Consider the following 15,149-nt stretch of genomic DNA (forward strand, 5'->3'; position numbering starts at 1 on the left):
AGTCTAACTGACCCTTTGTCAAAGCTTTGACAAAGGGTCAATTAGAGTCGAAACGTCAGCTCTTTTCTCTCCTTACAGATGCTCCAGACCTGCTGAGATTTTCCAGCATTTTCACTTTTGGTTTTAAATACCTGATTTGTTAGGTGAGCATTTCTGCAAATTTGAATACTCTTAAAAATCTAACAGCCCATCTGTGAACTTCATAAAAATTTCTTGTCATCCAAACTTGATGAAGCATTATGCCAGGTATGCCTTGTTTTATAAGGTACATCCACAAAAAACAGGTGCTCCATTACAAGCATGATAATGTTTAGAAATTGCTATATCAAATAACACCTATGTACAGAGAGCACACTAACATCCCAGCTAATATTTGAGATATTCTTATGTCCATTGTTGCTGCCAGTTAACCAATGAGAAAAGAATGTTGCTCCCATTTGGCATTGTGATAAATTATCATCCAATTTTGTGGAAACCAAGAGTAGTAGTAGGCGGCACAGTGGCTCACTGGTTAGCACCGCTACTTCACAGCGCCAGAGACCTGGGTTCAATTCCCACCTTGGACAACTGTCTTTGTGGAGTTTGCACGTTCTGCGTGGGTTTTCTTTGAGTGCTCCAGCTTCCTCCCACAGTCCAAAGATGTGCAGGTTAGGTGAATTGGCCATGCTAAATTGCCTGTAATGTTAGGTGGATTAGTCCGGGGTAAATATAGGGGGGTGAGTTTGTCTTCGGAGGGCCGGTGTGTATCTTTTGGGCTGAAGAGACTGTTTCCATGCTGTAGGTAATCTAATCTATCTAAAAAAAATTATCTTTATCTAACTCATCCAAACCTATTATATTCTTCTACAGCTCTCTCAAGTATTCCCTTAACCTCCCTTGCTCAAATTACAACAGCCTCCGTTTCTCTAATGTAACCTTATAGTCAAAATTCCCCATTGCTGGAAGCATTCTTATAAATCTTTGCATCCTCTCATGAATTCTCACAACCTTAACAAAGTATGGTGAACTGAACTAGTTAAAAACAAGGGCTGCAGATGCTGGAAACCAGATTCTAGACTAAAGTGGTGCTGGAAAAGCACAGCAGTTCAGGCAGCATCTGAGAAAAGGAAAATCGACATTTTGGATAAAAGCCCTTCATCAGGAATAGAGGGTGAACTGAACTCAATGTGAAATTCCAGTTGTGACTCAACCTGAGTTTTATTAGTGTTCAAAATAACTTTCTTGCTTGTTTACTCAAGGTCTTTATTTATGAAGCTCGAACTCATTACTACATTTTCAATATGTCCTGCCATCTTCAAAGATCTGTGCACCTGCACCTTTCCAGGTCTATGTCATCAATTGTTTTTTGTAACATTGTCAGTGGAAAGTTGTCAATGTGTACTCTTTCTTCAAATTCTCTTCCCAAAGGCTTTTAATGAAAATAGTGTAGACTAGTTCAAAACTGTACATGTAGATGGAAATGTTACTAATAGTTACTTTCAGTACTAAGAGGATGGTGCAGAAGAATGTGACTCTCTGTTTTGCTCTATGGAGAGTCATCATGGACCCAATTTCTTAAAAACAATTTTTTTTTTCTCTTTGGGTCGGGACACTACCACTGCATCACAAGAGGGCCCCAGAGCAATTTTCAGACAGTGCTCTCTTTCTTTACTATAAAAGACTGATTTTTTTTCTATCTGTTTAGCGCCAACATGGAAATGTCTTTGGAACTTTTTCAAGTTCAGTTTTAAGTTGTGAGAAGGTGCTTGTCCTATCAGCCATTCCTCAATACAGTTCATCTTCATAGTCAAAGAAAATGACAGGTTGCAGGATCTCCACATGCCTTTCTTCTCTGCTAATTAGCTCATCAAAATCTTCCACTGAAAGTCTATAAGTAGCAAGAGACAACAGGATCTCAATATTTGCTGAGTTTTCTGATTTATTTCCAAAGTGTACAGTCATATCTGAAGCAGCAGTATTGCAAGTTTGTGTGAGCTACTTTTATTTGGATCACAAAGAGATCTTGTTTTATTCGAGCCATTTCAGAAATTGTCTCTTTGGTTCCAATGGTTTAAATTAGGTAATCACAATTCAATTAGACTCACAATTCAAATTTTGTTTGAATTCATTTTTTCATGCAAGGGGTGTTAAGTGTATGGAATGAGCTGCCAGAGGAAGTGGTGGAGGCTGGTACAATTACAACATTTAAAAGGCATCTGGATGGGTATATGAATAGGAAGGGTCTGGAGGGATATAAGCCAAGTGCTGGAAAATGGGCCTAGATTAACTTAGGATATCTGGTCGGCATGGACGAGTTGTTCCGAATGGTCTGTTTCTGTGCTGTACACCTTTATCACTTTTTATACTGTGTTTCTATTCAATTAGTAAAGCTATGTTGGAGATTAGATGCATTCAGTTTGGCATGTTAACAGACAGTCTTTTGGACTCACGCAAAGCTTTTAACCTAATGTTATTTCCCACTTTCACTTGATTTAAATTGACTATCTGTCTCTTTATCTGCTGCTATACAGAACAGAATTTTGTTTCAACCCAGATAAACACAAAAACCTAACTGAGAATAACATTCATTTCCTGTGGAGTAGGTCAAAGGCAAACAAGTAACTCAAGCAATAGCAGGCCAAATAAATGAGTTCAATGTATTTCACATTGCTACAATCTTACACCAAAAGATTACCACTTCTGACACAATTGCAACATGTGTTTGCAATTAAACAAAACCCTTTTATCAAATTTCGTACAAATACAGATTGATTTAAATGTAAAGTAATAGGGTAGGGCTATGGGTCTGGGTGGATTACTAGTGGAACCAAGTATTTGAAGTGTGTTAATATTCAAACTATTTTCAAACTATCCTGTTACGTTTCAGTAGCATGGTGTCTAAGTGGTTAGCACAGCTGCCTTTCAGCGTCAGGGATCTGAGTTCAATTCCAGCCTTGAGTAACTGTCTGCAGTTTTTAGCTAATGCAGCCAACCCACAATGACCAACTACAAACTTAAGGAGTTCTGTTTCCATAAAGCTGATTTTGAAAATGTATAGAATTTTGTTATATTTGCATTCATCATAGTAAATGAATATTGTCATTTCCTGTGATTTCTGTAATAAACTAATAGAAGCACCAAAGTCTTGGAAGTTAATGTTTCTAAAAACAAAATTAACAACTTAAATTGCTCAAGTAATTTACTGGTTGTGACATGTTATTTTAAAATAACAGAAACACAAAGGTTTGAGGTCCCACTATTAAAAAGGTCAGATTTCATGTGCGCCATTTGTAGAAAAATTGTAAATGCATTTATTAATAATTCCTTTACAATTTCACTACAAACCTCACATTTTATTTTATAATGCTTTCTATAAGATGTGTAGGATTGGTTTTGTTCAATTTTGAATCATCATTGCTGTCAGAGCAGTAATGGATGTTCTGGTAAGTACACCCAATTTTCTCTTTGTCTTTGTATGATTAAATCAACAGTAGAGAATCAGTAAAAATGTAATAAAAGCAAAGTACTGCGGGTGCTGATGAGCTGAAATAAAAAGAGAAAATGATGACAAACTCTGGCAGCATCTGTGATGAGAGTGACAGAGTTAACATTTAGAGTCTAATATGCCTCTTCTTCAGAATTAAAGTGGACTGAAAAATGATCATTTTTATGCCCTTGACAATAGGGGAGGCGGATTGAGTGGAACAGGTGGTGCCAAAGTAAAAGACAAAATATGTTCTAATGGCAGTACAGGAAATATGTAAATTAAAAACAATGGTGTGAATAGCAAAAATAAGCCAGCTTTGATGACCGCAAACCCATGCAAACAAAATGAAGGGTTGGAGATAGGTGATATAATCAAGATGGAGGATCAAGTTCAAACACTGTTCTTCATTCTGATTATACTTCCAACAACATACTTGTTTCCATGTGTTGCTCTCATCAGAGCCAATTTCTGCTATTAACGCCTCATATTAATATCTATTCTTCTATATCTCTCCTCTACTTCCATTAGTGTTCCCTTTGCCTTTTCTGATAGGCAACCTCACCACTTGTTCCACTTACTCCTCCCATTTTCTCAACAGAATAGAAACCATCAGTTTTAAGGCCCCTTCTGAGTTTCTCCAGAATTTTCTATTTCTATTGTGATGAATTAGTAATTGTGATGAAACATGTGATGTTTCATTTCAATAGATAATTCATTTTATGATGTATTATTGATAACTCTCATTATGTGTATGTATAAATTAAGAGCACAAAACATAAGTGAGACTAGACCATATGATCCTTGTAGCCAGCTCCATTATTCAATAAAATCATGCCACAACTCCACTTTGAATACCTGCTCTCCATAGTGGTTCTCAGAGAAACAAAATCTATTTATTCCAGCCTTAAATATGTTGAACAATGGGAGCATCCACAACCCTCTAGGTATGTCATTTATAATGATTCCCAATCCTTTTGAATGAAGAAATTTCTCATCTTAGTCCTAAATAACTGAAACTCTTCTCCAATTTACGAGTCCCGCATGAGAGGAAATAACCTTTGTGTTTGTCAAACTTCTTCAGAATTCTGTAGCGTTCAATGGGATCACCTTCCATTCTTCTAAACCACATTGAAGATAGGCACAGTTTACCTAGTCTCATAGGACAACCTTCTCATTGCAAGAAACAATCTGTTGAATTTTGGTATACCACCTGCAAAGCAAGTATATCCTTCCTCTGGTATAGAGGTCGATGCCATGCACAGTATTCCAGGTGTGATCTCACTAAGGCCTATACAGTTATAGCAAAACCGTACTATTCAAATACGATAATCCACTTGCAATAAAGGCCAACATGCTATTTGCCCTCACGGTTGTTTGCACTAAATGCATTCACCTGCAATTGTTCTGTCCACACAAAATTAATGTTTGAAGTTTCAAAAATCCACTATTGAAATATTTTAATGTTTTAAAATAGTCATTTGAAAATTCTTTTGCATTGTGTTACAATAATAGAACAATTCAATGGTGTGTCTCAAATATGCAATGCATGCTGAATAAAATAGTATTGATTTTCTATTGTTGCAATTTCCTATACATGATTACAGGTAAGCATAAATGGCTGCCCAGCAGACTATTTGGCACCCTGACTGGCCTTAGTATAATGAATGAGAAACTGATTCTATGTTACCTGGAATCATACGTAGGCAAGAGTAGAGTTATTGATTGTTCACTAGTATAAATAAGTATCCATTTCAAAATGGTTGCCTATAATATAACTGCTTATCTTTTATTGAAACTAAGAATTGTTTCTTTTTTGTCTTCTAGAGTCGATCTGCTGGCAAAATGACGCTGAACAATACAGACACATGGATGCATGGGACAGCTCTATTTCTCGGCGTGTTAGGTTTCAGCATGTCCTACTATAGTGCACGACAAATGCAACTTCAGCAGAAATCGTTAACTAACTTTAAAACATCTACCTGATAAAGAAGTGGATACAGAATATTCACTGTCAGGCCATGAAAGTGAGATTGTATTTGATGGTAAATGTTGTCAGATCACGTCCTGGATTACGCCTGCTGTCTTAAAGTTTTAAAATCCAATAAGCTTCGCTATCATTACAATTGCACTAATGATTTGTTGTGGTAAAGGCAATCGGCCTTTAACTAATGCAGACTGTTAAATTTTGAAACTTTGTGCATAGAAATTTGAATCTGAAGCTAAGTCTAAGCCATATTGTAATTAATTATGCAAAATAGAGACTGCTGTCATTCACTATGATGGCTGTGTGCAGAGATATATTCAAAGTGATTCCATGTAACTAGCCACAAAATTTTGCAGAAGTTAAAAACTATTTTTACCATTAACTTCTGAAAAGGTGGCTGACATAGTAGGCCAAATGCAACATAAGAATGGAAGGAGCAAATATAGGCCATTTGGTCTTCTGTGCCTACTCTGTTATTCAGTAAGATAATAGCTGATCTTCTACCTCAACTCCACCTTGCTGCTTGATTACAAAACACCTAAAAATCCATCAATCTCTGACTTAAAAGTATTTGATGATGGAATATTTATAGCCCTCAGGTTTAGAGGATTCCAAATATCCACAGTCCTTTGAGTGAAGAAATTTCTTCTCATTTCAATCCTTACTGCCTAAACCCTCCTTGTGAGGCTGTGATTCCTAGCTCTAGACAGGAAAGACAGCCTCCCTAGCAGCTATCCTGTCAAGTCTCTTGAGAACTGCATATCTTTCAGTGAGATAACTTCTCGTTCATTTAAATTTCAGGCAATAGGCTTAATCCTCTGAAGTTCTCCTCATAGGAGAATCTCTGTATCCCAAGAGTCAATCTACTGATCCTTTGGTACCTTCCTTTGAAGAGAAGTGTCTTCTTCTTTTGGTATAGAAACCAAAAGTGTTCTCAGCATTGCACTTGTAATTTCCCTAAGGTCCTCTATAATTGCAGCAAGACTTATTTGGTCTTACTTCAAAAGCTATGTAAGAAAAGCTTATATTCCACTTGTCCTCCCCTAATTTTGTATTGTTGACTGTGCTTGTTAACTTCCTGTGAATTGTATGTATGCAAATGCCTTTTGAAAACCAACATCTCCCAAACTCTTAGCATTTAAAAAATATTTTGATTTTCTATCTTTGTTACCAAAATGAAGAAATACCACTGGTTTCAAATTATGATCCATGAGGAAAAATTTTGTTGACTCACCCATCCATATCCCTTTGTAACTGGTCTGCATCCTCCTCAGACCTTACTTTCTGATCAAAGTTTATATTATCAGCAAGCATGGACACACTACATATTGTTGATGTAAATTATAAATAGGCAAGCCCCAAGCACAGATCCTTGCAGTACCACAATGCAATTTGTTAGTGTAAAATGTCCCATTTATTCAGATTGTCTGGTTTATGTTGGTTAACCAATCTTCAATGCACACAACAAATTGCCCTCAATCCTCCAAGCCATGTTTTCTCTCTCTCTTCTTGAATAACAAATTTGTGTTTGCTGTTTCCAATTCCTAGAGATTATTGTAAAAGATAGGGGATTAAAATGCTTCTTCTAATTTTGTAGCCATCTCATTTAGGACCCTATGACATAAACCATCAGATCCAAGGGATTTGTTAGCTTTTAGCTCCATTAATTTGCCCAGTACAGTATGTGTACTAAAACATTTTTTTAAAAGTTCCTCAATCTCACTAATCTCTTAGTCCCTCATTATTTCTAGAAAGCTCTTTGTGTCTTCTAACATGAAGGATACAAAGAGTTTGTTTAATGTTTCTGCTATTTGTTTATTCCACTAGCAATTTATCTGTCTGTTTGTTAGAAAGATGCTTGCTGTTATTAATCTCCTTTCTTCCATTAATGATTTTATATACCGACAGAAACATTTCCAATCTATTTCTATGTCTGTTTCTAGTTTACTTCCAACTTCTGTTGTCTTTCTATCTTCTTTTTGGTCATCTTTTTCTGAATTGTGAGATCATCCCCAATCTCGCACTTGATTTTCTTTGGGAACATTAGAAGCTCTTACTTTTAATCTATTCTGTCTTTAAATTATCTTATTAGCCAACACTGGACCACTTTTCATGCTGGATTTTTATTTCTTAAGAATTGTTATGTGTTGTGGGTAATGATTTTTAAAATATTAGACATTGCACATCTACCCCTTACTTCACTTACCATATCTTTACAAAGTTATCAGAAAAATATGCATAGCCAGTATTCTGTTATAACAAGTAATAATTTCATTAACTTCTGTGAATTAGTAACAGTACTGGATTAATATGTGGTTTTAAAGGATCATGGTATCTTTGTTCAAAATGCCATTCATTTCATTATCTGGCAATCATTGTAATCAATCAAATGCAATATTTTAAATATGAACAAAAGCACATCAATATGATGCTATGCAATGATACATATATATATATATATTTGGCAATTTAAAGAATAACATTTATCTTACTGTATAAGGACCATTATTGACTGCAAATCATGACATACTTAACCAGAACGTAGCAGCAAAAATATAAATGAATTATCAGAGCAAAAGAAAGGCAAAAATTAATTGCTCAAGACAAAATAAAAGTTTACTTTTGCCTCGATACTCAACTACCTCTGCTGACACTTAGAGATTAAAAAAAACTCTCATGATAAAATGAAAACTACCAAGCTCAGCTTCATGATCACAAAGAAAAGTATATTTTTACAGAAGTATGGCAAATGGAAGTAACTGTGATTTGTTTTAGCTCTGTCCTTTCAGTTTATTGTCCTTCAGCTCTCTGAAGGAAGACAGATCTGATGCATAGCACTCAAACCTCCACCATACAGGACAAGGAGATAGATATCAAATCCAACCCAAGGCGTCCATTTGCTATGGTAATACGCACTATCCATCCATGTCGTGGTCTGGAGCTACAAATACTGATGGTACAGGTTCCAACATTTCTGTCTTGTTCAGAGTGCCTCTGATTCTGCAATGTAACTAGGTTAGTGTAGAAAACATGTAAGCACACTCTGCCTAATGCCCACTATCATCTTGGAGTGAATTCCTTGATTACGAATGGAGCATGATATATGGGTCAACAAATGAACCAAGCATCTTGATTGTGTATGTTCATCAGCATTTTCCAATCAGATTTTGTAGCAATGACAGATCAGACCCCATTTTATGATCCAGTTAGAGACCAGTAACTTTTCATTTCAAAATAGACAAAATTTGAAATCTCCGATACTTATTTAGAGAATAACCATACGATTTTGCATGTTAAAATCTTTAGAAAATCAAAAAGATAAAAGAATCTATATTACCTTTTTTTTATCTTTAACACAGGCTAAGCATAAATTAACAACCAAATTGTAGTAAAACACAGTCCAAAGGAAAAACAGAAACAAAAACTGAAATTGCTGGAGAAACTCAGCAGGTCTGGCAGCATCTTTGGAGAGAGAGCTGAGTTAACATTTTGTATCTAGTGATCCTTTTTCAGGACACAACCATTTCATCTACAGTTTACCAAAATGTATTTCCAATCAACATGCTCCACTTCAATTTTTAAACTCTGAGAATCTGCCCTTTTCCGGTCTGGAATCTTAATCCTTGACTGATTTTTTTTTTAAAAATCCTTTCCTAATTTAACATTGACCTTTATTATGTTATAACTGTTATTTCTCACACGCTCCCCCACTTTGACATTCTCCACTTGGCTTGCCTTATTTCCTAGGATCCGATCAAGCACAGGTCCATCAATGGTAGGACTGGAAATGTACAATTCCAGAAATTTCTCCTGTCTCATTGCAGGAATTTCTCCCCCTTCTATGCCCCACAATCTCACCTTTTTCCCAGTCTACCCTGAGTAATTGAAATCGCTGACAATCACAACCTAATTGTCCTGCAGATTTCCATAACCTGCTTACAAATGTTCACTTTTACTTCCTTACCACTATTTGGATGTCTATAATAATTGCTGCTAATATCACCGCTCTCGTCCTGTTTCTCACCTCGAACTATATAGATTCTAATTCAACAACTGCATCTCATTCAAGGGCAATGATATTATCATTTACCAAAGCTGCTATACCTCTTCTCTTTTTACCCACCCTATTTCTACAAATAATCTTAAAAGGTGGAAAGTTAAGTATCTAATCCTGTTCTAGCTTGAGCCATGTTTCTGTCAATGGTGTCATATCATATAATTTCTACTTCTAGTTTCCCAATTTGTTCACTACACTCTGTGTATTTACATATATACAATTAATTTTGCCTTTATCTCTTGCTCATTAAGATGCAAGCATGACTTTGTTCATTGTCAACACTCAAGCCTTCCCTCACTTCCTTTTCTCTGCTCCCTATTTTCTCTCTTTTGCCCTCTCTGTTATTTCCAAAACTGGGCTCATTCGTCAATTCACCTGCCTGCCTTATAAGTTTAAGTTTATCTCCACTACAGTATTTGATCTCTCAGCCAGATGATTAGTTCCATTTCTGCGTAAGTCCTTTCCCAAAAGTGATCCCAATGTCTCAAAAATCATAACCCCTCCCTAATATACCATGTCTTAAGCAAATCATTTACCAAAACATCCATCCAACACATTTACCTCCACGCGGGTAAAGCTCATGGCACAGGCAGTATTTTTAAGATTACTAGTCTGGAGATCTTGTATTTCAACATTCTCCCTAACACCTAAAACCAATTATACAAGATGTCCAATCTGTCCTGAAAATGTTGATGGTTCTCATATGAATCTCAACTATGGGTTGTGCATCCTCCATTTCCAGACGTTTATTCAGCCTTCACCAGCACTTGCATCCCCGAGGCAACCCACCTCCAAGACTCAAAATCTCAGCTGCAAACTCGCCTGTCTATCCCTCAAACTGTTGAGTCAACCACTTTCTAACACACATCCACCAACTTCAATGCCACTGAGTACCAACATCTCATATCATTCTGCCCTCCTCCTGAGGGGTTTCAACTCTTTACCTTCAAAGACCCAACTTGCCTCAAAAGCCACACTGACTTGGAATGCGTCAGAGACTGCTCACTTCTGAGTGGCTTAATCTTGTCTCCTGAGGCCATGCTATCCTGGATTCCCAAGCTTACACTCCAACATTGACTTATGGACACTATTCCATTTCATTAGCCACATTGAGCCGATATTCGCTGCTTTAGAGAGTTGCATCTGCAACAAAGGCCAGCAATACCGAGCCAGTGACTTTATAGCACCTTCTAAACTCCGAAAGACTTCTTCTGGGCTTCAACTGGAATGGTGTGACTGGACTTGTGGCAATTGCTGAATGTCTGAAAGGAAATCAAAGGGGATGATAGAAGTCAGGAAAGAGGTCATACATAGGAAGCAAATGATCCGTGATCACACTCACAGCGGTTTGCTCAATATGGTGGCAGAATCAAGGTAAGCTGACAGTTCAGAAGGATCATGAAGCAACCATCCTCAACATTCTCAGCGACATCAGATGCTTTGTCACAGTTAATTCCATGATGTTGATTACCAATTCCACCAGAGGATGTAGGAAATAGAAGGATACTTGTGCCCTGCCAATCCAGTTCTATTCTACTCCTTTCTACTTTGTGTGACCTTATCCTAAAAGGGAGTGGTCAAGTGTGTCCAGTTTTGGTCCCCACACCTCAGGAAGGACATACTGGCACTGGAACGTGTCCAGCGGAGATTCACACGAATGACCCCTGGAATGGTTGGTCAACATATGAGGAATGGCTGAGGATCCTGGGATTGTATTCATTGGAGTTTAGAAGATTAAGGGGAGACTTAATAGAAGCGTACAAGATAATACATGGCTTGGAAAGGGTGGATGCTAGGACAATTTTTCCGTTAGGCAAGGAGACTAGGACCCGTGGACACAGCCTTAAAATTAGAGGGGGTCAATTCAGAACAGAAATGTGGAGACATTTCTTCAGCCAGAGAGTGGTGGACCTGTATTCATTGCCGCAGAGTGCAGTGGAGGCCGGGACGCTAAATGTCTTCAAGGCAGAGATTGATAGATTCTTGATGTCTCGAGGAATTAAGGACACGGGGAGAATGCGGGTAAGTGGAGTTGAAATGCCCATCAGCCATGATTGAATGGCGGAGTGGACTCGATGGGCCGAATGGCCTTACTTCCACTCCTATGTCTTATGGTCTCAGGCAACATAACTGCCATGGCTGAATATCCAGCAGTGTATGGGAGCAATATTGGTTCAAATATCTGAATATTGGATATGAGTCTGGAGTGCTAGTGACTACTGATCGTTTAGTTATGGACTGAGCAGTGAGAGAGGCAGGTGATGTGATGCCAGTCAAAAGTGTGGTGCTAGAAAAGCACGGTCGGTCATGCAGCACCTGAGGAGCAGGAGAGTCAATGTTTTGAGCATGTGGTGCATGAAATAGGATGCAAAGACATGTTCACTGACTATGACCATCCATATAAGATCATTAGACTTCTTGAGTTACTCTGTTAGCTCAGTAGGTCCAGATTAAAGGGACTGACCTCCGTGAGCACCTGTTCCCTTCTGAGGGATGTCCTTGGAGACCTTCTAAGCTCCTGCCCCACCACCACTATTCGTGGAACCATGTCTTGCCATTAATCTCCATCCCTGATGCTGGAGCCCCATTTTGGCTCACAAACCATTCTCCTTTTTAAGCAATACACAAATCGAACTCAGCACAGCCTGCTATTATTTAGCGAATATTCCCTTTAAGAGGATCAGACTGCCTTTAAAAACAAAGGTCTGGTTAGACTTCATATAAGCATGATACAGCTTTGCTGCATGCTGAGTACAGAGGCAACTAGCAGCACAGGGACTACACAGCTCAATAGTACCACTAATGTAAATGATGTGACAATGCCAACTTTGTGTGCTGTCTACTTGTGGCACAGTTAGTGCAAGCAGATCATAACTGGCAACCCATTGGAAAGTTAAAGATTCAACAAGTTTAATAAAAGGACAGAGATCAGAAAAGTGGCAGAGGTCAGGATAAAAAACCAAGGGAAAGGACTGTGATGGAATGAAAGGCAAAAGAGTTTAATGACAGAAGAGCGCAAGGTGTAAAGCTAAAGATGGCAGTGGGGTGGTGAAGAAACAAAAGATGGAGCTGGAGAGATGTGAGTGGGCATGGCATTAACAACAACAGTCATCCAAAAGCAACTTAAGATTTGTAGTTATTGAACTCAGCGTTAAGTTTGCAAGATTGTGATGTCCCTCGTCTAAAGGCGAGGTCTCATTTCTCAAACTCATATTAAATTTTATTCGAACAGAGTAGGAAGTCGAGAACAGATGTCAGAGTAGAGATGGTGGAGCAGGGGAATTGAAATGACCGATGACTGGAAACTCAGGGTCACGCTTGCAGACTGAAGTGAGGTGTTCTACAAAGTAGTCACCAAATCTGGTGATGATATTTCCAGTGTGGAGGAGCAGCATATATACTAAAGAATTAAATCATTGTTTCACATATAGAACTTGGATGGTGAAAAGGGAGATTTAAAAAGACATGTGTATCCCTCTGCTTGCATGGGAAGGGGAGGCAGTGTTGAGGGGGTAACTGTGTAATGAACCAGAGTGGTGCAGAGGGAATGATCCCTTTGCAATACTGAAAGGGGAAGGAGGTGGAAGATGTATTTGGTGGTGGTGGCATCACACTGAAGATGCTCTTGTACCTTGTGATGTTTGCATCTTCTGGTATGTTGTACAAGGTAAGGGTTGTTTGAGACAATGTGCTGACACCAACCTTCCTCCAAAACCACATTGCCAACTCTATCCCTGTCCCTTTGGTCAGACGGAGATGATGAAGAGCTTATGCTCGAAACATTGATTCCCCTGCTCCTCGGATGCTGCCTAACTGGCTGTGCTTTTCCAGCCCCACACTCTTGACTCCAGACTGAGATAAGCCAAACTGTTCACAACTTTGTGTCACATTTGACCCTGAGATGTGCCTCTGACTTCATATTCACATGATAACTAAGATTACTTATTTCCACCTCCATTATACCACCCAAATTCACCTGTGTCTCAGATCATCTGTTGCTGAAACACTCATTCAGGGCTTTATTGCTTAAGGACTCAAGATTTTCAATGCACTCCTGGCTCTTGTCCCATATTCTACCTCCATAAGATCTTTTATCACTCTACTGGCTATTTCTTAACTTGCAGCATCACTCCTGTGCTTGCTGACCAACATCAGCTCCCAGGAATGAGGAATGTCTTAATTTTCAAAAATATTATTCTTGCCTTCAAATTCCTCCCTATCTTTGAAATCTCCTCCAGCTCTATAGTGTAGTAAGATATCTGTGTTCCTTTCATCTTGTCTCTAGAGGTCCATGATTGTAACCCACCAATCGTGCCTATCGACCTTTAGTTGCCTGGGCCCCAAGCTCTGGAAAACCATACCTGCATCTCTATAATTTCTACCTCACTTCTGACATTTAAGACAATTATTTTAACCTACGTTTTTGACTTAATATCACTTTATACAGTTTAATATTAAATTTTGTTTTACAATGTACCTGAGAAGTTCCTTGCAAACATTTATTAAGTTGACAGCATTCGAGAAATCTAAGTTGATGCTTTAGATCCCATAAAAATAACGAATGAAGGTAAAGAAAAAATTGTTCAAATGTGAGAATAAGTTTATCCTGACAGAGGTTGGGTTAGTTCGTGGAAACAATTTGGAATTCTTTACAAGGAAGAAACAGAAACGTTGGTAATTGAAATTCCATATTTAAATGCAAATGAAGAGTTTTTTTTTTATCTCAGCGGGTTCTGTGATTATGGAACATTCTGCCCCAGAAGCAAGAAGAGATGAGGTGTCATTGAATATTTTAAAGTCGGCAGATAGTAGTTTGTTAGGCAAGGAAATCGATCATCAGGATTAGAGAGGAGTGTGGAATTTGAAACATAAACAATTTGACCATGATCTTATTGAATAGCAGAGTAGGCTAGAGGAAGCAAATGGTATACTTATACTCCTAATTTGTATATTTATATATTAGTCCCATGCAACTGGAAACTGATAAATTGGTAGTTTCTTTTCTCTAGAATTTTTCTCGTATGCTAGAAAATTTGAAGGTGCGGCTGGGAAAACGTGAGACAAAGAGAAAGAAAGCAGAGTCAATGTCAGAGGCAATATGTTCCATGAAGGAAGAGCTGACAGAAAACTCCTGGTCTTCGCTCTTAAGAAGGAGGTAGACATGGACTATATGGGTTGAGAGATCTATGAGAAATTCAGTCTATCTTTGACTTACTTTGAACAAGATATAATTTCTGCTTTACGTGATCAGGCATATGAGTTTTGGCTACATTTCTATTTTAAAGTTGTATTTTAAGAGACGTGTTTATGTCATAAACTCTAAGAATTCCTGATGACAACAGAATTGTTTCTTCTGAATAAGCAACAATGAGATGCTTTATTCGTATTTCATGCATGAGTAACAAAATAATGTTTCATTTATCAGCTACTAAATGCTAGTTTACAACACTGTTACAATTGGTTTGCCCACTTATATATTGTTACTTTGTCTGTGAAATTTATTAAAATGTATGTAAATATTTAGGGAAATAGTTTGGGAAACAATTAGATTAGATTCCCTACAGTTGTTAGATTCTCCTGCAGCTTGGTAAATTTAAATAAATAACCTTTGATTTTTTTTTCCACTATTTATAAGTGCAAAA

The 15,149-nt window shown here is 37.8% G+C and overlaps 1 protein-coding gene across 3 annotated transcripts in view; it reads left to right on the forward strand.

The window, feature by feature from the left end:
* The window catches only part of LOC132807484 (glutamate-rich protein 1), a 63,064-nt gene extending 48,296 nt beyond the window's left edge, over window positions 1-14,768 (forward strand). For 2 of the 3 annotated variants that reach the window (XM_060821615.1, XM_060821622.1), the window contains one exon: window positions 5,291-7,200. In XM_060821615.1, the coding sequence (XP_060677598.1) occupies window positions 5,291-5,391 (101 nt within the window). In that variant the 3' untranslated portion in view covers window positions 5,392-7,200. Of the gene's footprint in view, window positions 1-5,290; window positions 7,201-14,516 lie in introns of those variants that run through there. The other variant, XR_009641966.1, reaches the window with a different exon arrangement.
* The last annotated feature ends 381 nt before the right edge of the window (window positions 14,769-15,149 follow it).

This window comes from Hemiscyllium ocellatum, chromosome 3 (genome assembly GCF_020745735.1).
Source record: "Hemiscyllium ocellatum isolate sHemOce1 chromosome 3, sHemOce1.pat.X.cur, whole genome shotgun sequence".
In the NCBI taxonomy this organism is placed as follows: domain Eukaryota; kingdom Metazoa; phylum Chordata; class Chondrichthyes; order Orectolobiformes; family Hemiscylliidae; genus Hemiscyllium; species Hemiscyllium ocellatum.